The sequence below is a fragment of the Symphalangus syndactylus genome, chromosome 12 (genome assembly GCF_028878055.3).
Source record: "Symphalangus syndactylus isolate Jambi chromosome 12, NHGRI_mSymSyn1-v2.1_pri, whole genome shotgun sequence".
NCBI classification, from domain to species: domain Eukaryota; kingdom Metazoa; phylum Chordata; class Mammalia; order Primates; family Hylobatidae; genus Symphalangus; species Symphalangus syndactylus.
The window spans coordinates 39,543,501-39,565,737 of record NC_072441.2 but is presented as its reverse complement, the minus strand read 5'-3'; the positions used below and the strand labels follow the sequence as shown (position 1 = coordinate 39,565,737).

Here is a 22,237-nt window from a genome sequence, read left to right as displayed (position 1 = left end):
GAGACGAAAATCCCAGTGGGCAAGTCACGCAGTTACGCTTGTCGGCCCAGAGAATCCGGCACGGCCTCCGCAGAGCCGTAAAGAGCTCTACAAGTCGTGAAGGGGCGAGGCGCAAAAGCGTAGCTTTACGGCTATTCGAGCAGTCGCGTCAAGCAGGCTATTCTGGGCTTGTGGCTGCTTGGCTCCACACGTGGGCCGCCGTAGGCGTTCCGACCGGTAATTCCTCTTACTGGTGTGCAGCAGCCGCATTGAAGGATAGAGTGGCAGCAGAGGTCAAGGATCGTGAGTTGATGGAGTTTGCTGCTGAAAATGAAGGGAAGTCTGGGGGAGGTCTCCACAGCGTAGCTGAGGGGGTGCGGCCAAGTCCAGAGCCTGGCAGGGAGGGAGTAAGGGACTTAGCAGGGGCGAAGGAGTTCGGCGGCGGAGAGGAGGGGAAAGGGCTGACAGGGATGAAGGAGATAGATGGAGAGGAAGGAAGCGGACAAAGGCCAGAGGAAATACCGATGGACTTAACGGTAGTGAAGCAGGAAATGATAGACTGGCCAGGTGCAGAAGGCAGGTTGTCTGGCCGGTGGGTAAAACAGGAGGTGGAGGATAGGCCTGAGGTGAAGGATGAGAACGCAGGCGTATTGGAGGCGAAGCAGGAGACAGATAGTAGTTTAGTGGTAAAAGAAGCGAAGGTGGGTGACCCAGAGGTAAAGGAAGAGAAGGTAAAGGACGAGGTAATGGACTGGTCAGAAGTGAAGGAAGAGAAGGATAACTTGGAGATAAAACAGGAGAAGTTTGTTGGTCAATGCATAAAAGAGGAAGTGATGCATGGAGAGGGTGTAAAAGAAGAGAAGGATTTCCTGAAGAAAGAAATCGTGGATGATACAAAGGTGAAAGAAGAGCCTCCGATAAATCACCCTGTGGGCTGCAAGCGGAAACTGGCCATGTCAAGGTAGGGCATGGGGAATTCCATTTAGGGGAATAAAGCTGTGGAGTCCTCATGTCTAGAGTGAAGGAAACCACAGTATCAGGAGAAGGTGGAATAATGAAAAATGAGCACAAGTTTGGGTTTCTGGAGTCAGACGGCGTTCGTGGGGGTGGGTTGGGAAGTGGAGGGTGTTGTAGATGACAACACAACAAATTCAGTGAAAATATATGAAATTGGTAGTGTCCAATGGGTAATGGTCAAGTTAGGAAAGTGAAAATTCTGGGGACCAAAAGATCAGTTGGAACTGGATCTGGCTTGACTTAATATGCTCTTTACTTGGTATTCGTTTGAGAGAGAATAGAAATGAGAAAGTCTAATAAAACCAACAAAGACAAAGTAGATTAAGTTAAAATTAGGCAAAAATACACTTGACCTCAATTATCAAGCTTCTTCATGGGTGCTGTGAATATTTATTGCTTTTGATTTAATTTCCTTACTGTGTGGATTATGTGACAAAGGAAATAAGAGTAGTCAGATTCTTGGGAATATTCCCGTCTAGAACACAGTGGGCGAAATAGAAATAACTGTAGTTTGGTTGTCAGTATCCCAGGAGCATAGAAGAGCAGTTGAGGACAAATGATGGGTTACATGGCATTTCTAGATTATTTCGATGCTCATTCTAGATTAGGTGTGGAGTTCAGGAAAAGATGGTACTACTACTCTCTAAATTTCACTTGGCCTTATATTCTTTTTCTGGTGTGTGCTTTAAAAATACCTAAACATAGCTCATGAATTGGACTTCTGGATACACACACATACAATCATTACCACATTTCTGGGAATCATAAGTTAAAATATGAGTGAATAATCTCATTCCCTGATTATAGTAGAAAAAGAAGTCAAAAGCGAGATGGGTTTTAAAAATTTTAATACATTTTCCTGAGTTACATATCACTAACAGCATTGGAAATGTAGTTGTTTTGGGAAGGTTTCATAGAGAAGAATTTTCAAATGATGTTCAACAACTATCAAATATTTTATCAGAGTTACTTGTCACTGAGTTTATAAATTGATTGGGACATTCTAAGTTTATAAATAAATAAAATTAATATTTGATAATTTAATGTTACATGTGGGCTTTTGTAGGTGTGAAACTTGTGGTACAGAAGAAGCAAAGTACAGATGTCCACGTTGTATGCGATATTCCTGCAGGTATACATGTAACTTCCTACCTTTTAACCTGTATCTGTACCTTTCTTACCCTAAAATATAAAAGTACTTCCCCTTTGTCTTTTCAGTTTGCCCTGTGTAAAGAAACACAAAGCAGAACTGACATGTAATGGAGTTCGAGATAAAACTGCATACGTTTCAATACAACAGTTTACTGAAATGAATCTCCTAAGTGGTAAGCCACTTTATGCATAGCAAATTGAGGCTTCCTGGCCATTGGTATATGTCATTTGTTTATTCTTCTGTTTTGAAATTTTTAGATTATCGATTTTTGGAAGATGTGGCAAGAACAGCGGACCATATTTCTAGAGATGCTTTTTTGAAAAGACCAATAAGCAATAAACATGTAAGATTTTTTTCCTAATTTCTTCCAGTTAGAAGTCCTTCAAATCAATTAGATTCTTCTTTTTTTTTTTTTTTTAACTTACCAAATATATTAAGTGGCTACCATGATATAGAGCTATTCTGATTACTTAAGGATATGGCTGTGACCCAAACAAAGTCCATCCCCTCGTAGAGTTGTATTTAGTGGGAGATATAGGAGATGAGTAGAGGAACAAATGTAACTTCAGATAGAGTTAAGTTCATATAGAAAATAAAGAAGGCTCAAGAGATTAAAGAGAGAATGAAAATGGTCTTTGTTGGGGAGAGATTGTCAGGGTACTGTTTCCGATACAGTGGTCAGGAGAAGCTTCTCTAAGAGATGATATGTAAGCAGTGATCTGAGTGCTGAGAAAGAGGCTGTCATGTGAACATTTGGAGGCAGGTTATTCCAGGTAGGGACAAAAGTAAAAGGAAAGACCTGAGTCAGAAACAAGGATGTCTGGTTTGAGGAATTAAAAGATTGGCAAGGTAACTGAAGCATAGTGAGTGAGGAGGAGAGTATTGAAAATGAAGTTAGAGAAACTGGTGAGGAGTTGGGTGCAGTGGCTCATGCCTGTAATCCAAACACTTCAGGAGGCTGAGGCCAGAGCATTACTTGAGCTCAGGAGTTCAAGACCAGCCTGGGCAACATGGTGAAAACCCGTCTCTATAAAAAAATACAAAAATTAGCCAGGCGTGGTGGCGTGCCCCTGTAGTCCCAGCAACTTGAGAAGCTGAGGCGGGAGGATCACCTGAGCCCAGGAAGGTCAAGGCTGCAGTGAGCCATGATTGGGCCACTACACTCCAGCCTGGACAACAGAGTGAGACTCTATCTCAAAAGAAAAAAGAAAAGAAACTGGTGAGGGTTTCTAATTCTAAGTGCAAATGGAAACCATGGAAGGGTTTTGAACATAAATTTGCCTTTTGAAAAACCACTCTTGCTGCTTTGTGGACTTCAGGGGGGCAAGAATGGAAGATTGGAAGCAGGGAGACCGATTATGCAGCTCTTCCCATGATCCTTGTGAGATAATCGTGGCTTGGGTATACTGTTGGAATTATTGGGAAGGGATTAGATTCTGATTTTGAAGGAAGAGCTGACAAGACCTGCTATTCTAATACACTTAATTTTCATACTCTTGCATTCCTTTTTTAATTCCTTAAATACTATGCAAAATTAAAGCTTACGTATTTGGAATATTTGTCAACTGGTGTTGTAGAAATTCGTTTATGTTGTGATTAAATCATATCCTGGAATTGTGTTCATTTTAGTATTGGAGTTGCAGAATTTTAATACCTTTTAAACACCTTATTTTATTGGTATTATTGGTACAGACATAATTACATTACACATATCTGAAAGAAAATTATTCATATAGCAACTCTTATTTTTCCTCAAACTTAATTAGGCATAGTTAAAATTCTACTTAAATTACTTTACAATTTTTTTAAATTGTGAAATATAGCATGTATATTTTCTAAAAATCACAAAATGGAAATACACAGTATAATGAATAATTATAAAATGAATATTCATGTAACTACCACCCCAGTCTAGAATTAGAACATTACTGGCTTCCCAGAAGTTCCATGCCACCCTTTTATGCCCTTCTCTGGTCTTTTCTCATTTCTTAATATTTTTTTCTATCTTAGGACTATACCACAATTTGTTTATGCATTTTGTTTTTTTATGGATTTTGGATTTTCTGTAAGAATAAAAAACAGTTTAGAAACAATGGCACTACTTTTATCTATGAATTATAGTATGTGTGTGAACATGTGTTTCTAGGGTTTATACCCGGGAATAGAATTGCTTTGTTGTGTGGTATGCATATCTTCCATTTGCCTAGATGTTACCAAAACATTTTCCAAAGTGATTTTACTAGTTTACACTCTCACCAATAGTGTATGAATGTACCTATTGTCATATTCTCGCCAATACTTAGTTTGGTAAGACTTTAAAAATTTTTGTCATTCTGTTGGCTGTGTAATTTTATTGTGGTTTTAAATGTGCAGTTCTTTAATTCCTGATGAGATTGAACCACCTTTCAAATACTTTATCGGCCATTTGGATTTCCTCTTTTATGCAGTGCCTGTTCAAGTCTTTTGCTCATCTTTTCATTGGTCAGCTTTATTTTTCTTACTGGTTTGTGAGAATTCTTGGTATTTCTTGGATGCTAGTGCAAGTTGGTTGTATGTTATAAATACCTTCTTCTAGTCTCTGTCTTGTCTTTTCGTTTTATAGTGTCTTGTGGTGAATGGATGTTCTTAGTTTTAATGTAGTCAAATTTATCATTTGTTTCCTTTATAGTTAGTAGGTTTATATGTTTATAAAGAAATCCATCTCTACCTTGAAATTAGGAAGTTATTCTTTTATAGTTAATTGCCTAAAAGCTTTATACTGTTGTGTTTTACACTTATGTCTTTAACTGGAATTGATTTTTGGTATCATGTACAGAGGAGTTCCCATTTAATTTTTCATATGGATAATCCACTTTTCCCAGCACCATTTATTGGAAAGTTCATCCTTTCCCTACTGCTCTGTAGGACCACCTTTGTCATAAATCAGCATCCCTATATGCTTGGGTCATTTTGTGGCCTTGTCTTTTCCATTCTGTTGGCCTACTGGTATATCCTGCACCAATACTATGCTCTCTGAATTATTGTCGTTTTTTACTGAAACTTGTTATCTGATTAAGTCCTCCCACTTCCTTTTTTCTAGAGTATGGCTATTCAGTGCTGTTTTCAAGGCAAAATAATTGCAAATCTAAGCAAGGGATGGCCCATAGCCATAACTGCTAATGGATTTTTTTTCTTTTTTCCTCTGTTTCAGTGTAACCATACAAGTTTCCTAGCTTGCTCTAAAAGTAGAGATTGTTTCTGGTTCACCCTTATCCTGAAGGTATATTAGGAGGGTTGGTCACTGCTATTATAATTATTTATAATTATCACTACCATTACTGAAACCAAAGTCCTCTAAATTATAAAATTACCTGTAATTTCTTAAAACAGTTTCCTACTTAGCCAGTGATAGCTGATCCATCCTTTCCTTTGGCTTATGACTTGATTCTGACTGTTTACATCGCAAATTCTAGATCCCTATTCACTTAACAAAAAACTTGCATTTATATTTTGCCTTTTCTTTGAGTGATCTTTCTTCTTCCTTAACTTAATAAAAATCTGGTATTACTTCCTTTGTAACTCTGGAATTGCCCAGTTTAGCTTAATCAACCCAGGTGGTCAATGTAATAACACATGTCAGAGCCAGAATGTTCTCATATCCCATTTTGTGCTTCCCACAACAGTGGTTACTTTAAGCTAGGCCTTGTACTAGGCAATGCCATGGCTCTTCCCTTGAGTGAGCTGTCTAGTAATAAAATCAGTGATATATATACAGCTAACTGGTAAAACCATCGGTAAAAGAAATCAAGAATTGTGTAGGTAGCCCCTGTGATTGCCAAATGACCTGTGTTTTTGTTTGTTTTAATCTCCATTAAATTCTTCTTTGGCTCATAGAACATATGGTTAAAAACACAAGCTCTGGAATTAGACAGACCAGGGTTTGAATACAGGTTCTATCTCTCTGGGATAGCTGTATGATGTTGGGATCTCACTAATTTTTATTGCTAAAATGGAGATGATAATACCTATTCTAATAGTATCATTGTGAAGATTACATGAGATTACTGCTTAGAGCTGTTGTAACACTTAGGTTCTCAGTAAATCTTAACTATTATTGAACATTGTTTTACTCACTTTTTAAATTTAAGGAATTTAAAAATTAATTTGTCTGTTTGGTTTTTGTTGTTAGATGTACTTTATAAAAAATCGTGCCCGGAGGCAAGGTATTAACTTGAAACTTCTACCCAATGGATTCACCAAGAGGAAGGAGAATTCAACCTTTTTTGATAAGAAGTAAGTTTCTAACTTTTTAGTATATCAGGTGTTCTGATTTGATCAGGATCGTTCTTTAAGGTTTGGTTGCTATAGAGCATTGCTACCCCAAGTGTGGTTCTGTAAACTGTTTGTTATTGGTCCATGACAAGATAACTGTAGTAATTGTATGTCATGTAACTCTAATAAAAATTTGGGTTTAGCTGGGCGCGGTGGCTCACGCTTGCAATCCCAGCACTTTGGGAGGCCGAGGCGGGCGGATCACGAGGTCAGGAGATCGAGACCATCCTGGCTAACATGGTGAAACCCCGTCTCTACTAAAAATACAAAAAAAATTAGCCGGGCGTGGTGGCGGGCGCCTGTAGTCCCAGCTACTCGGAGAGGCTGAGGCAGGAGAATGGCGTGAACCCGGGAGGCGGAGCTTGCAGTGAGCCGAGATTGCGCCACTGCACTCCAGCCTGGGCGACAGAGCGAGACTCCGTCTCAAAAAAAAAAAAAAAAAAAAATTGGGTTTGCAGTGTGTGTGTGTGTGTGTGTCTTCCTATCATTTGCGAAGCTTCTCAAACATTAATGTGCATACCAGTCACCTAGGCATCTTGTTAAGTATGCTTGTTGTGATTTTTCAGTAGGCCTGGGTTGGAGTTTGATATTGGGCATTTCTAACAAGCTCCTCAGTGATGCTGATTGTTTGAGAAACATATTTTGAGTAGCAGCGCCCTGGAACACTCTCATAGATTAGAAATTAACTGTTTCTTTGAGACCTAAGGTACCAAGAAAGTATTTCAGGGGCTTCCAGGACAAAACGAGTAAAAACAGGACCCCTGTACTATTTTAATCAAGGCAGCTCTGCTTTTATTTTCTTTCTCCACTGGGTTTCCAAATAAGATTTCATTTAAAAGCTGTCAATGGAGAAGAAGGGGACTTTGAACTCTTGAGTACAGATAATATAACAGAGATTAGTTTGCTGCTGTCTGAAAATGTTGGGTTGAAAAGGCCCCAAGAGTACAGAGGAGAACAGGATCCCAAAGTACTTTAAGTAGCCAACTAAATTATCAGATAATACCTTTCAGAAGTCAAGATTTTGGATTTAGAATTTTTAAAAACTTGAGGAAGTCCCTCCTTTTCAGCCTCTTAGTAACTGTGGGGCCTTGAACAAATCACCTTCCTTTCTCTTGGCCTCAGTTGTATGATGTGGGGAGTTGACCCAGGTAAACTCTATGGTGCCTTTCCAGTTGTACTCTTCCAAAAATTGAAAAGACAAAGCCATCAGAATTATCATTATTCTAGTAAAACTTCTATCTTTTCAAAGCTATTAACATAATTAGAAGATGACGTTTTCCATTTATTTTGTATGTTATAAGAGATAAATATTTGTAAAAATGGTTTTTCGTTTTTCCTGGTTGTCATCCAGAAGTAAAGTAATGCTGAAGCAGGTGGATCCCTTGAGGCCAGGAGTTTGAGACCAGCCTGGGCAACATGGTGAAACCCTGTCTCTACTAAAAGTACAAAAATTAGCCAGGTGCAGTGGCACCCACCTGTGGTCTCAGCTACTCAGGAGGCTGAAGTGGGAGCATCACTTGAGCACAGGAGGCGGAGGTTGCAGTGAGCCAAGATTGCACCACTGCACTCCAGTCTGGGTGACAGAATGAGACCCTGTCTCAAAAAAAAAGTAAAGTAATGTCTTGAATTTATCAAGTGTGAGATGATTCTTTTGTGCATTTTGAAACTGACATATTTAGAAATTGACATAATTTGAAGTTTATGGTAACTGGTTAGAAGTTTATGGTAACTGGTTAGTGCTTTCTCAAATATAAAATGTGTTCCTGTTTTGTGAAAGAAACTATTCAGAATGATTGTAATCAGAGATTAGTTCTCAGTAATGAAAAGCAGATGGCCTCAAGTATAGCATTTTTTTGTCTGTAGATACATGAAGGTATGCGGGAAGTTTTTACCAAGAATATTACACTCAGTATATTTTCCGGGTTTAGTATATTTTTGGTTGTTTTGAAACTCCCTGTGTCTCTGAAATGGCAAATCAGATTCTTCTTGCATTAGTCTTTTGCTCATAAATTTATAGAGATTTGTGATCAGTTTTCTTACATTTTTAGTGTTTCCCGGGAGGAGATTAGCAACATAGTATGTAATAATAGGCTTTAGAATCCATTTCTTAGTCTTTTACCATCTGCAAAATGGAGCTCATGATAGCTACCTTGTAGAGTTGTGGCCTTTTAGTGTATTAATTCACATAGGCAGTAACTGGCATGTGGGAAGGAATCAGTTTATAGTAGCTATTGTAAAAATAATACATCTGTATCATTAAAAAGTTTAAAGGAAAAATATCACCTATAATTCCACTATCTAGAGTTGACCACTAATAAAATTTCGTAACATTTCCTTCTAATCATGTTTTCTCCTTTTTTCATCTAATAAAGTAAAACATAATATAAAATACTTAAAATATATAAAGTGACATGACTCTGCTCAAGTTAAACATTAATTTTTTGTTAATAAATGCACATCTTTTTTTCCTGCAGCCAGATTTTCCATTTAGCAATATATTGTGAACCTCTTTTCTTGTTAATGCAAATCTGCCTCATTATTTTTAAATAGGGTATTCCACCTTTGACTATATCCTGTTTCATTTAATTATTCCCATATTCATGAACATTTTTGTCTTGTTTTTAATTTTTATAAATAACACGGTATTAAACAGCCTTGAACAAATTGTTTTGTGTGCTTCCCTGGCTTTTTTTTTTGTAGGATCAATTCCTAGAAAGCAGAATTACTGGATTAGAGAGTACAATGTATTTAAACTTTTGAGAAAAACTCTACATTGTCTCCATAAAACATTACCACTTTGTACTTTCATCAAGAAAGTATGAGTGCCTATTTTGGTTATACCTTAACTTTTGTTGAATATCACCAAACTTTTTTGTGGGCAGTTTTATTAGAAAGGTTGAGCTCTTGGATTTTTAATTTCTTGTTAAGACATTGCCAGATGTCCACTGCAGGAGGCAGAATCACCCCCGTTTGAAAACCACTGATTTAGATAAATACAGAAGATGTACTTATTGAATGTATAGTTCTAATCAATCTTTTCTTGGTCTAGATAATTAATATAATGTAGACAGAATCAGGATTCTGGTGTCTTATACTTCACCTTTAAGAGAAAAAAATAGACATTTAAGAGTTACTTTGAGATATTTGTATCTTATCAGCTGTTCACATGAAAATGAGCAAGGTTTTAGATGATTGTGATGGTATTTGCTGGAAAGAGGGAAGAAGGGGAAATGAAATTTTTTCAAAGAATTCTGTTCAGCTCCCATGCCCCCAGTATTCTAAGAGACTAGTTTTCAATACTTTTTTCTATTAACTGTCAAAAGTTGGTTATAGCTTTGATAAATGTAAATTTTCATGTTGTCTCTACTGTTTGATTATACATTAGGTGACCTTGGGCAAAATCTGACTTACCAGGTTATTGAGAGGATTAAATGAAATTTTAATAATAACTAAAGTAGTACGTGGCACATACTAAATAATATATAGTGACAATGAAAATTTACATTCCCTTCACTGAAATCCTTAGGAATATGCCACATTTATTGTATATTCCATTCACCCCTCATAGGTCTGGGATAGCACTGTGTAATCAAACAGCACTATTTGTGCAGTGAAACCTATAAATGTTTACCTTATAATGGGTAAATAATGACTATAGACTGACTCAGTTAGGTTTTGCTGCTGAAGGAGTTAAAAATCTTTCAGTTTTGGAGATTTTGGAATTGTTGGTATGAGAAGTTGGTCTTGTACTAAGATTATTATTAATACTCCCTAGATATTAAATTGATTGCTTGTTTAAGCAGCTTGAGCTGCAATATAGTCAAAATCTCAAGTTGATGTTGCTTAAAATTTAAATGTTTTAACTTTTGAGGAATCTGAATGAAGAATCTTTTGTACTGTTTTCGTAACTTTTCTATAAAGTCTACATTTATTTTTTTTTAAAAAAATTTTTAATGTAAAAGCCCGCATATGAAGTGTGATGAATGTGCCATTGTACCTGAATTACTCTGTAGACCTATCAGAAGGTGATTGTAGCAGCTGACTGGAATAGGTTCATTCTAATCCAGACACCCTTTATGGCAGGCATTTTCACTGACTCTCCTAAAATTATGTGTGAAATTATGTGATGTGTGAATTTTTCTAAGAATAAGTACTGCAATTTTCACTGAATAGTCAAAGTGAGGTGAAGTCTGTGAAGTCAAAAATGTATGCAATGAGGATGAATTTTAGAGGACTATTTTAGAGGAATTTGCAGGAGTATCATAGTGGATAGCTGTAATCAATAAAGTTAAGTTCAGGGAGGCTTATATAAGTTCAGCCAAAGCAAGGTTGACATTCTCTGTTAAAAATAGAGAAGCTTGATAAGGAAATGTTGGCTCTCCTGCTTATTTTGGAGTAGATCCCAAGCTACTTTAAAATAGTGGCTTTTTCAGAGGTAATTCCTTTACCTCATCTCTTTGTAGGGTCTATAGCTTTATGTTCACTTTCACCCAGTGCTAATCAAATCTGTTGAAAGAAATATGAAAGACCTATATGAAGAAAATGTAAATTCTCCTGAATGACTTAAAAGATTTGAATAAATGGAAAAAAGTGCTATATTCTTAAAAAGCTCAATATTGTTTCTTAAGTGATCTTTTAAGTCTCATGCAATCCTAATCAGAATATCAATGGGATTTTGTTTGTTGTTATTTATTTATTAATAAGACAGTTCATAAATAACTGAAGTTTATTTTGAAGAATGACATGGCAGAGGTGCCTGGAAAAATCTGAAAAAAGTATGATGAGGCTGGACTCATTAAAATTTATTAAATTATAGTAGTTTTATGGTGTTGGCCTAGAAATCTGTAACTAGATCATAGAAAATAAATAGTATATTTGGTTTGCTGGTATATGATCAAGGTAACATTTCAAATTAGTATAAATAATTACTTATTCAATAAATAGAGTTGAAACAGCTTGCCATTTGAGAGGAAATGCTGAATCTTTTACTAAATAACATCCAGGTGGATCAAAATCTTAAAATGAAATAAAAATACTGGAATATTTTCATAATCTTGAAGAGGAGAAACATCCCATCCAGAAGCCAAAAGGAAAATAATAACTAAATTTACATGGCAAAAAAGATCATAATAAAGTCAAAAGACTGGACCAAAAAAGTCTTTAACATATATGACACAGAGTGCTTATGCATTATTAAGAAAAAAAGACTAGCAACTAATTAGGAAAGGGGCAGAGGATAAGAATAGATGGTCGGCCGGCACGGTGGCTCACGCCTATAATCCCAGCACTCTGGGAGGCCGAGGTAGGCAGATCACGAGGTCAGGAGATCGACACCATCCTGGCTAACACAGTGAAACCCTGTCTCTACTAAAAAAAAAAAAAATACAAGAAATGAGCTGGGCGTGGTGGCGGGCACCTATAGTCCCAGCTACTCGGGAGGCTGAGGCAGGAGAATGGTGTGAACCCAGGAGGCGGAGCTTGCAGTGAGCCAAGATCGCACCACTGCACTCCAGCCTGGGAGACAGAGCCAGACTCTGTCTCCAAAAAACAAAACAAAACAAAACAAAAAAACAAAAACAAAAAGAATAGATGGTCATAGAAAGATATATCTACATACATAGTATTTGGCTGATAAACATTAATAACATCTAATATAATGAAAGTATGGGTTAACCAGGCCATTTTCCTCTTCCATTGTTCTTGATAGTTAAATTGGTACAGTCATTTTAGAAGGCAATTTGGTAATGTTTCTCAGAATGTTATATATTTTGTTGTATAAAATGTATATTACATCTTAAAATGTTATAAATAAGTACTCAAGGAATTTAGCCTACAAACATATTTGTAGATGATCTACCATCAAGAGATATATGTACACATATATCTATTGCAGTATTGTTTTTAGTAGTGTAAAAACTGGCACCAACCTAAAGTATCCTTTAGTATGGACTGAGTTAAGTAAATGATGGCACCTTCATACTGTGGAATTCCATGCAGCCATTATGCAAAAACAATTAGACGTAGAAGTATTGTCATGGAATACTGTCCATGACATGTTCAGTGAAAAAAAAGAATTGGAGTTTAAAACAATTGTCTGAAAGATAAGGAAGCTCACTTTAAATTAGTGGTTCTAAAGCAAGAAGACATCTGGACAGAAAATTTAAAAATCAGCTAGGTGTGATGGTGAATGCCATGATTGCACCGTTACATTCCAGCCTGGGCGACAGAGTGAGACCCTGTCTCTAAAAAAAAAAAGAAATGCAGTTAATAAATTAGCAATTATTTGGATCTGAATCCCTTTGGGAATCAGCTTAAATATATGAGTTCAATTTGGTATATACTTTGTGTCTGTTGGATAAGAAAAACTTCACAGATGAACCATGTTTTTTGATTGTTTGTTTTGAGACAGAATCTCACTCTGTCGCCCAGGCTGGAGTGCAGTGGCACGATCTCGGCTCACTGCAATCTCTGCCTCCCAGGTTCACACCATTCTCCTCCCTCAGTCTCCCAAGTAGCTGGGACTACAGGCACACGCCGCCACACTCGGCTAATTTTTTGTATTTTTAATAGAGATAGGGATTCACCCTGTTAGCCAGGATGGTCTGGATCTCCTGACCTTGTGATCCACCTGCCTCGGCCTCTCAAAGTGTTGGGATTAAAGGTGTGAGCCACCGCGCCCGGCCTGAACCATGTTGTTTTGTCCCCTCTGGTAGTAGAGTTTGGACTGAAGCTGTTAATGTTGATTAAGGACATGCTAAGAAATAGCTCTTAGAATCTTGCTGAACTTTCTTTAAGGGCATTACATGTTACTCTAACCAGTGGTCTCCATGTATATAACCATGGGAGAAATGTCTCTTTGATCTCTGTTTCTTTTAATCAATTATTTGTTTTTTTCTGAAGCCGAACAAAATATAGTGGCTTCAAATGCCAGCTGTGATGTTTACTAGTTTTGTGGTTTTAACTCTATATCTCATTTTCCTCATCAGTAAAATGGACAAAAGTATAATCTACCCACATATATACCAGTATTTTTATTCCTTTTTAAACATTTTTTCAGACCTTCTTTTTAGGATCATTTTGTTCTCCTTTGTAAGATTTCTTTAGTGAGGGCCTTATAAAAATATGCTTTTTCAGTTTTTGTCTTAAAATATCTATTTCATCTTCTTTTTTTTGGAGACAGGGTCTCCATCTGTCACCCAGGCTGGAGTGCAGTGGTGCAATCTCAGTCTTCTCACAGCAACCTCCATCTTCTGGGTTCAAGCAATTCTCCTGCCTCAGCCTCCCGAGTAGCTGGGACTGTAGGTGCCTGCCACCATGCTGGTTAATTTTTTTGTGTTTTAGTAGAGAGGAAGTTTTGCCATGTTGCCCACTGTGGTCTTGATCTCCTGAGCTCAGGCAATCCACCCACCTCAGCCTCCCAAAGTGCTGGGATTACAGATGTGCGCCACCGTGCCCATATTATTTTCATTTTTTAATGGAAATACAATACATACCAAAAAAGCACACAAATCATTAATGTACCAAGATCAAAAACATTACCAGCACCCCAGAAGTCTTTACTGCCCCCCATGGGAATACCTACCACCTCCTCCCAAGTTTCCTATTTCCCCTAACTTTCAATTTTGTAGATTAGTTTTACCTATTTAAAGTTTTTTTCCAATATTTTATTATGAAAAATTTGAGGCCAGGCATGGTGGCTCATGCCTGTAAACCCAGCACTTTGAGAGTCCAAGGCAGGCGGATCAGGAGGTCAGGAGATCGAGACCATCCTGGCTAACATGGTGAAACCCCGTCTCTACTAAAAATACAAAAAATTAGCCAAGCGTGGTGGCAGACGCCTGTAGTCCCAGCTACTCAGGAGGCTGAGGCAGGAGAATGGCGTGAACCCGGGAGGCGGAGCTTGCAGTGAGCCAAGATCACACCACTGCACTCCAACCTGCGTGACAGAGCGGAGACTCCGTCTCAAAAAAAAAAAAAAGAAAAGAAAAATTTGAAACATAAAACAAACTTGAAAATTTTGCAGTGAATGCTTATATACCCATCACCTAAATTCTGTCATCAGTATTTTACAATAATTGCTTTATCGGATATTTATCCATCCATTAACCCATTTTATTTTTGGTGCATTTCAGACTAAATGCCCTGAATACTTAAGCATCATTAACTAGAGTTCCATAGTTTGCATTTTTGTCTGTTGATGTAAAATTTACACATAATGAAATGCACAAATCTTAAGTATATACATTTGCTGAGTTTTGACAAATACATGCACCTGTATAATGCAGTCCCTGTGAATAAACAGAACATTACCATCACCCCAGAAAGGTTTTTCTTGTCATTTCCTCTCTTCCTTAGAGACATCCTGTCCTTTTTTCCCCCTGTACATTTCTTTTGCCTGTTTTAAAATTTCATATATAGTCAGACAGCTCACTCTTTTGTTTTTTGTTTATCTGTTTTTTACTTTTTAAAAAATAGAGTCCGAGTCTTGCTATGTTGCCCAGGCTAGTCTTGAACTCCTGGCCTCAAGCAGTCCTCCCACCTTGGCCTCCCAAACTGCTGGGACTACAGGCATGAGCCCCCACACCCAGCCCCTTTTGAATGATAGTTTAGCTTCATATGAAATATCTTAAGTTGACATTTATTTTAGAACTCAGTTAATTTATATATTCCATTGACTTCTCACTTCTTTTGCCACTATTGAGAACACTGTTGTTTTATACATAGTCTTCCTTCTTTTCTCTTCTGATTGCTTTGAAGATATTCAATATTGTCTTTGGAGTTCTGCAGTTTCTATGATGTGTGTCACAGTGTGATTTCTTTTTATTCCTCGAGATTTGTTCTGCTGTCTAAATATGACAATTCTGGAAAAGTAATAAGTTACCTTAATTTCTTTGTCTTTGCTACGTTCCAAGTAACTTATTCAGCTATATTGTCCAAGTCACTTTCTCTCCTCAGTTGTCTAATTAATCATATTTTTAGCCTATGCGCTGTTTGTTTTTTAGTTTATTTTTCCCTGGAAGCTCTGTTTCTTTCCCAAATCTTTCTCGTCTTTTAGACAGAATTGTATTCCTTACTCACTCACGTTGTAAGCTTCCTTTTTTTCTTCAGTAATTTAAAACACTTCTCATCTGTGTAAATAATCCCAGTATCTGAAGTTGTGTAAGTCTGGTACTGCTGTCTGCTTGGACTCTTTTGTGTGGACTAACCACCCATTTCCTCAGATATGGACCCAATTTTTGACCTTCTTTTCCCCACATTTGTCTCCAAATGATATTGGCCCACAGTTCTAAACAATCCAGTTCTTCTGCTTACCATTCTTCTACCACTAACAGCTTAGAACTGAAAGTCCTTAACTTTTCAATTTATTCTTTTGACCTAGGGTTCTTTAGCTCTGTGTTTGTGTGTCTGTCTTTTACTTACAATATGAAGATAATAGAGGTATGCCTATTACTAAACAACTTAATATTTAAGAGCTTCAGTCTGTTTTAGAAGCCAGCCACTAGGTGTCCCTCTTGTAAAGAAATAACAAACCTTTTATGAATTCAAAAAATTACTTTTTGTTCTTTGGATAAAATTACATTATCCTTATTATATTGCAGTAATATACCTATTTACCCCTGTATTAATGTCAGTAGCACTTTTTTCCTTAAACAGTTATGTGGTAATGTACTTCTAAAAGCACAGGACTTTTTTTTTTTTTTTAACATGATATCCTATATATATAAGTAGTATAGGTTTGTACTTTGCTGCAAATTGGCTTTAGAAAAGAGTAAAGGAAAATGAAATGGTGGGTTTAGCAGTTGTGGTCATGAGGAGACAAGTGGATTTTGCTTTGAGCTTTGGGGGATTATATAATAGGTGCCCAGTACAGACTTGTCAACTGATTGAAATTTTTAGCTCTGTGGTTTCTCTGCCATAATAGCTTTGATACGGTTTGATGGAAGAATTTCAGAAGAACAGCAAGGATTTAGAAAAATAGTGTGGAAGAATAGAATCCTAATGGTTCCCCAATTGGGCCTTTAGTCACTGCAGCCATGCAGACAGTGGTAAGGGAGTTCTTGTGACACAGCATCACAGAGGGCGTAACTTTCCACAGCAATAATTAGCCAGCATTCATAGAAATGTAAAGCTAAACACTTGATCATCTTGAGGTTCCCGAACTTTCAGTTAAGGAAGACTTTTCCCAGTCACCAAGTCCATCCTTTGTGATATGCCTCTAAAATGTCTCCCTTTCTTACTGCCTCCTTGACCGCAGCATTTATCAGCTGTAGTGTCATATGCAGGCCCTTCTTATCTCACTCTGGACTGTTGAGGAACCCCATCTGCCTCCCGGGTTCAAGCAATTCTCCTGCCTCAGCCTCCTGAGAAGCTGGGATTATAGATGCGTACCACCAAACTTGGCTAATTTTTGTATTTTTACTAGGGGCAGGGTTTCACCATGTTGGCCAGGCTGGTCTTGAACTCCTGACCTCAGGTAATCCACCTGCTTTGGCCTCCCAAAGTGCTGGAATTACAGGCATGAGCCACCGTACCCAGCGTTGAGAGTCTTACTCTGTCACCCAGGCTGGAGTTAGTGGCGTGATCTCAGCGCTCTGCAATCTCTGCCTCCTGAGTTCAAATGATTCTTGTGTGACCGCCTACCAGGGAGCTGAGACTACAGGCTTGCGCCACCACGCTCTGCTAATTTATGTATTTTTAGTAGAGCTGGGGTTTCACCGTGTTGGCCAGGCTCCTGACCTCAGGTGATCAGCCTGCCTCAGCTTCCCAAAGTGTTGGGATTACAGGCGTGAGCCAGCGTACGCAGCCTATCTGTTAGATACACCTCTCTAAAACTTGTTCTCACCATAACGGTCAGCTACTTAGAATCCTTTAAGGTTCTGTGCCCACAAAAGTCATTAGCTCAGAGATACCTCAATTGGCCATAGGCAGCATTGCCAGTAGATGAAATTTGTCATCTCATTTTTGAGTCTTGTACTGTCTGTACCCCATTCCATAGCCTGAGGTTAACTCCTTCTTATCCCCCTCTTATTTGAAGTTGCTACTTCCCACGCAGTTGGAAATATACTTCATTTCAAGTATTCCTCATTTAACAAAACAGAGCAAGTCTTCTTCGTTGTATTTGCTTTTTAAAGGAGGAATAACAATATAGTTAATATTTCTTGAATGTTTATTTTTTATTAAACGTAACAAATTTAATTTAATCTTTGTAAGGAAGTTTTCTTGGCAAGTTACTTATTTCCCTGTGCCTGTTGCCTTATCTGTAAGGTGGAGACAGTAATAGTACCAGTTTTATGACTAGTGGTTTTCAGTTTAGAGTGCATGCCAGAATTAACTGTGAGGCAATTTCAAAATGCAGAAATATAGATACCTGGGCTTGACCAGCAGAACTTGCTAATTTATAGAGCCTTAGGACATCTGTACTTCTTGTTTTTGTTTTTGTTTTTTGAGACAGAGTCTCGGTCTGTCACCCAGGCTGGAGTGCAGTGGCACGATCTCGGCTCACTGCAGCCTCTGCCTCCTGGGTTCAAGTGATTCTTCTGCCTCAGCCTCCCGAGTAGCTAGGATTACAGGCAAGCCCCACCACGCCTGGCTAATTTTTGTATTTTTAGTAGAGATGGGGTTTCACCATGTTGGCCAGGCTGGTCTTGAACTCCTGACCTCAAGTGATCAGCTCGCCTCGGCCTCCCAAAGTGCTGGGATTACAGGTGTGAGCCACCACGCCCGACCAAGGACATCTTCTAAAAAGCACCAGATGATTCTGATGTTTACCTCTACCTGAAAACCACTGATCTGTGTGCCTATAAGTCACTGACCTTATTCTCAATTAGTTCAGTCAGTGGGCAGACAAGACTGCAAACTCTTAAAACATAGTATAGTTAGTGCTGTGAGGGAGTACTCATGGGGTGTGGTAGCACAGAGGAGGGCTCCCTGCCCCAGCCTTTCGAGGGAAGTGTTACTTACTGAGAGCAGGGAACAGGAAAGACTTCCTAGAGAAGATAGAATTTGAGCATGTTTTTAAAGGATGAGAAATAGTTTTTATTTCTAGGTTTTTATCTAGACAGAGGGAAAGATGGTTCTGGTGGTGAGAATATCAGATGCAAAAGCGTAGTGTAGCAAAGTTAGCACAATGTAAGTAGTTTGGTGTGCCTAAAAACCAGTGGGGGGTTGTTGAGCAATAGGAGATGAGGCTGGAGAGAGGCCCACTCTGCCATGCCAGGGAGTTTAGGTAGAGTCATACTTTGAGCAGGAAATCTTCCTGTTCGTACAAGTGATCCGTATCTGAATGTGGATCTTTATAGTCTCTCTCCACCTTATTTCCTAATGTATTCAACTAAATGTTCCCAGGGTGGTCACCATTGTAAATCCTAGAATGTCTTTTTCTTCCATATTTTCTAGCCATCTGTGAAAGTACACATGATAGCTCATCTTCTCCATTATGTCTATTTTGCCTAGGTTCCTCCTATAGTACGTATTTTCTCCGCAGTTAATATGAAACAGATGCTAGCATTTAGTGCTGGTATTCATTTTTGGTATGCCTATATCTGGTCTCCTTTCTACTTTCTAGTGTTTCTTAGTAGGGGCTCTATTGGCATTTTTGAATGGGACAGTTTTTTTCTTTTGTGGGGCTTTCCCGTACATTTTAGGAATTTCCCATTCCTTGCCCCCTACCTACTAAATCCCTCAAATGCTCCCTATTTTTGGAACAACCAAAACTGCCCAACCATTTCCAATTGTCCCCATACTCCCAGCCACTCCCAGTTGAGAACTGCTTAAGTACTCAAGTATTCATCAATTATTGGAAGTAAAAAGGATCTTTTTCATTTCATTTCAGTCTTCACCTGCTATATCCATTTTCTTAATATACTTTCTACTAAAGCCAATACCACATAGTTAACCTGTTTCCTATTATTTTCATGCAGTAGTGGTACTAATTTTTAAAAGGGCAAAAATATAATATATAACTATTACTTTCCAAAGTATTTACATAATGATGTGAGACATAAAATTATGGTTTTCATTCTCTCAAATTCTAGTCATTTTAATCTATACCAAGTAACTAAACAGATTCTTTGTATTCATGCTTCCAAAAAACACTTATCATGGTACTAATCCTAATAAAATAGATTATTTTTATAAGGAATGATTCCATTTATTTTTGAGAGACTTCAGATTTTCATCTTGGAATACATTTTAAAAGATTAAATGCCTGTGAATGAAGGATTATGTAGATATTTTACAGATTTTGTATTTTTCTTGAAGAGTTCAAAATTTGTTAGATTTTCTTTCAGCTTTAAATTAAGATTTTATAGCTGACAGTAGAACAAAATTGTTTCCTGAAATTTCATCAGGTATTATTTGCTGCTTCCAGATATACCAGTTGACAATTTTAGTGTCTCTTCTTTTTCTGTTGCTTATAAATGAAAGAGAAACATAGCAGAAATGTTTGTATCAATCCCTTGCATCAGTTAGGGTGCTTAATATTTGCATGAAATAGAATACCCAGTTTAAACAGATTTGAGCTATATACAAAGGACATTTTGGCTCTCATAACTGAATGTTCAGAGGTAGATGGACTTCAATTACAACAACTTGGTTACATCATCAAGGACCCATTTTTTTTTCCTGATTCTTTATTGTATCCTTTATGATGTCCATGTAATCCTCATAGTCATAGGATATTGCTGGTAACAGTTTGGGTTATAGTAAATATCCAGACAGAGTGCTTCTCTCCCAACATTACTAAACAGAAAACCTGAACTTCACCATGATTAGGCTGCCTACGTAATCTGCCTAATCTGGAGCCATTGTGTCCAGGAAAGTATGTTGATTTTCTGAAGTCATAAGGTACACCCCTAGAGGGTAGGCATAGAGTTCATTCATTAAGGTATGGTTATGGATTACGAAGCATGGTGGTGAGAGGTAGGGAATGATTGCTAAGTAGATAGTCAAAATGTCTACTATACCTCTTAAAAATGATTTTAAAATATGGAGGCAGATATTTAAAATAAAAAGTAACTGAGATACACTTGAATTCGCAGTACAGAAAAATACATAGTTTATTTTTGAACTTTCAATTCTAGAAAGCTCATAATAATATAGCAGATCAAAGTATGGACTCTAGAGTTAAGAGGAAGCACTGCCTGGGCTCAAATCCCAACAGCTCTGCTGCTTTCCAGCTGAATAATGACCTTGGAGGAGTGACTTTCTTCTCTCTACCTTAGTGTTTTCATCTGTAAAATGAAATAATAATATTTTACCTCATAGAATTATAAGGACTAAAGGAGTTAATACATATATTTAGAACCATGCCTGACATTAAAAGCTTTTAAAACAAACTATTGTTATGTACTATTGCTACTTGCTGTGCTCTCTGGTAAAACAGTTTACTGGTAGTTTTTTATAACCTGTAGACGTTTCTTTTTTTTTTTTTTGAGACGGAGTCTCACTTTGTCACCAGGCTGGAGTGCAATGGCGCGATCTCGGCTCACTGCAACCCCTGCCTCCGGGGGGATTCAAGCAGTTCTCCTGCCTCAGCCTCCCGAGTAGCTGGGACTACAGGCGCACGCCACCATACCCAGCTGATTTTTGTATTTTTGGTAGAGACAGGGTTTCACCATGTTGGCCAGGATGGAACCTGTAGACATTTCTAATGTAATTAGTGATACAGTATTTTGAAAACACATGTGGAATGTCTAGCTTTAGCTTACCTCATGGAGTCACCTGTGTTTAAAAATCAGAAGTAAAAATTTTAAGCATATTTGAACTGACATGATATGTCAATGTGATTCTCAAAAGTAGTTGGGAATACTTCTCTTAATAACTGTAAACAAGGGCTAAAAATTAATGTCCTGAATATACTATGGAAACACTTATTATGAGAGTTAAATAGTAGGATGATGAATCTCCCTGTAAGCTCTTCAATTCACTGTTCTTTAAAACCTTTGTTAATGGTGCATTAATTACAAGATAGAATCCATACTGCTTAGCAGAGCATTCAGGGCCCTTTATAATCTGGTATTAATGTGTCTAGTTTCATCTCTTCCACTAAACACTAAGTTTAATGTGAATAGAGTTTGCTTATGAAATCACGGCAAAATACTCTGTTTAAAGACACTGGCGGTATTTGATAATAACAGTAACATTTTTGAGTACTGTGTTCTAAACTCTTTTTTTTTTTTTTTTTTTTTGAGATAGTCTTCTCACTCTTGTCACCCAGGCTAGAGTGCCGTGGCACAATCTCGGTTCACTACAGCCTCCACCTCCCGGATTCAAGTGATTCTTATGCCTCAGCCTTCTGAGTAGCTAGGACTACAGTTGCGCACCACCAATCCTGGCAATTTTTTTTTTTTTTTTTGTATTTTTAGTAGAGATGGGGTTTCACTATGTTGTCCAGGCTTGTCTTGAACTCCTGACCCCAAGTGATCCCCCCATCTCGGCCTCCCAAAGTGCTGAGATTACAGGCATGAGCCACCGTGCCCGGCCTCTAAACTCTTGATATATTATTTATTCATTTAATTGTGATAGAAATACCATTGTTATCCCTGTTTTACTATGAGAAGCCTGAGGTACAGAGAGATTGTCTCTTGCTGAAGAACATGTTAAGAAATAAATTATTAAAATGGGATTCAAACGCAAAGTCCACTTAACCTCTCCTCCGTCCTAACTCTGGACTTTATAGTATATTGAGCCTTCTTGCTATGTAGTGTCAATAAAGAACAGGAAGCTTTCATATGAAAATCGTGAAATGGAGGGAAAAATGCAGTGCCCAACATTGGT

General features: G+C 37.8%; 1 protein-coding gene across 4 annotated transcripts in view; it reads left to right on the top strand.

The window, feature by feature from the left end:
- The window catches only part of ZNHIT6 (zinc finger HIT-type containing 6), an 87,481-nt gene continuing 65,244 nt past the window's right edge, over positions 1-22,237 (top strand). For 2 of the 4 annotated variants that reach the window (XM_063624248.1, XM_063624249.1), the window contains exons 1-5: positions 149-940; positions 2,063-2,128; positions 2,215-2,321; positions 2,407-2,492; positions 6,318-6,421. In XM_063624248.1, coding sequence (XP_063480318.1) covers positions 291-940; positions 2,063-2,128; positions 2,215-2,321; positions 2,407-2,492; positions 6,318-6,421 — 1,013 coding nt within the window. In that variant the 5' untranslated portion in view covers positions 149-290. Of the gene's footprint in view, positions 941-2,062; positions 2,129-2,214; positions 2,322-2,406; positions 2,493-6,317; positions 6,422-22,237 lie in introns of all 4 variants that reach the window. The other 2 variants (XM_063624250.1, XM_063624247.1) reach the window with 2 other exon arrangements.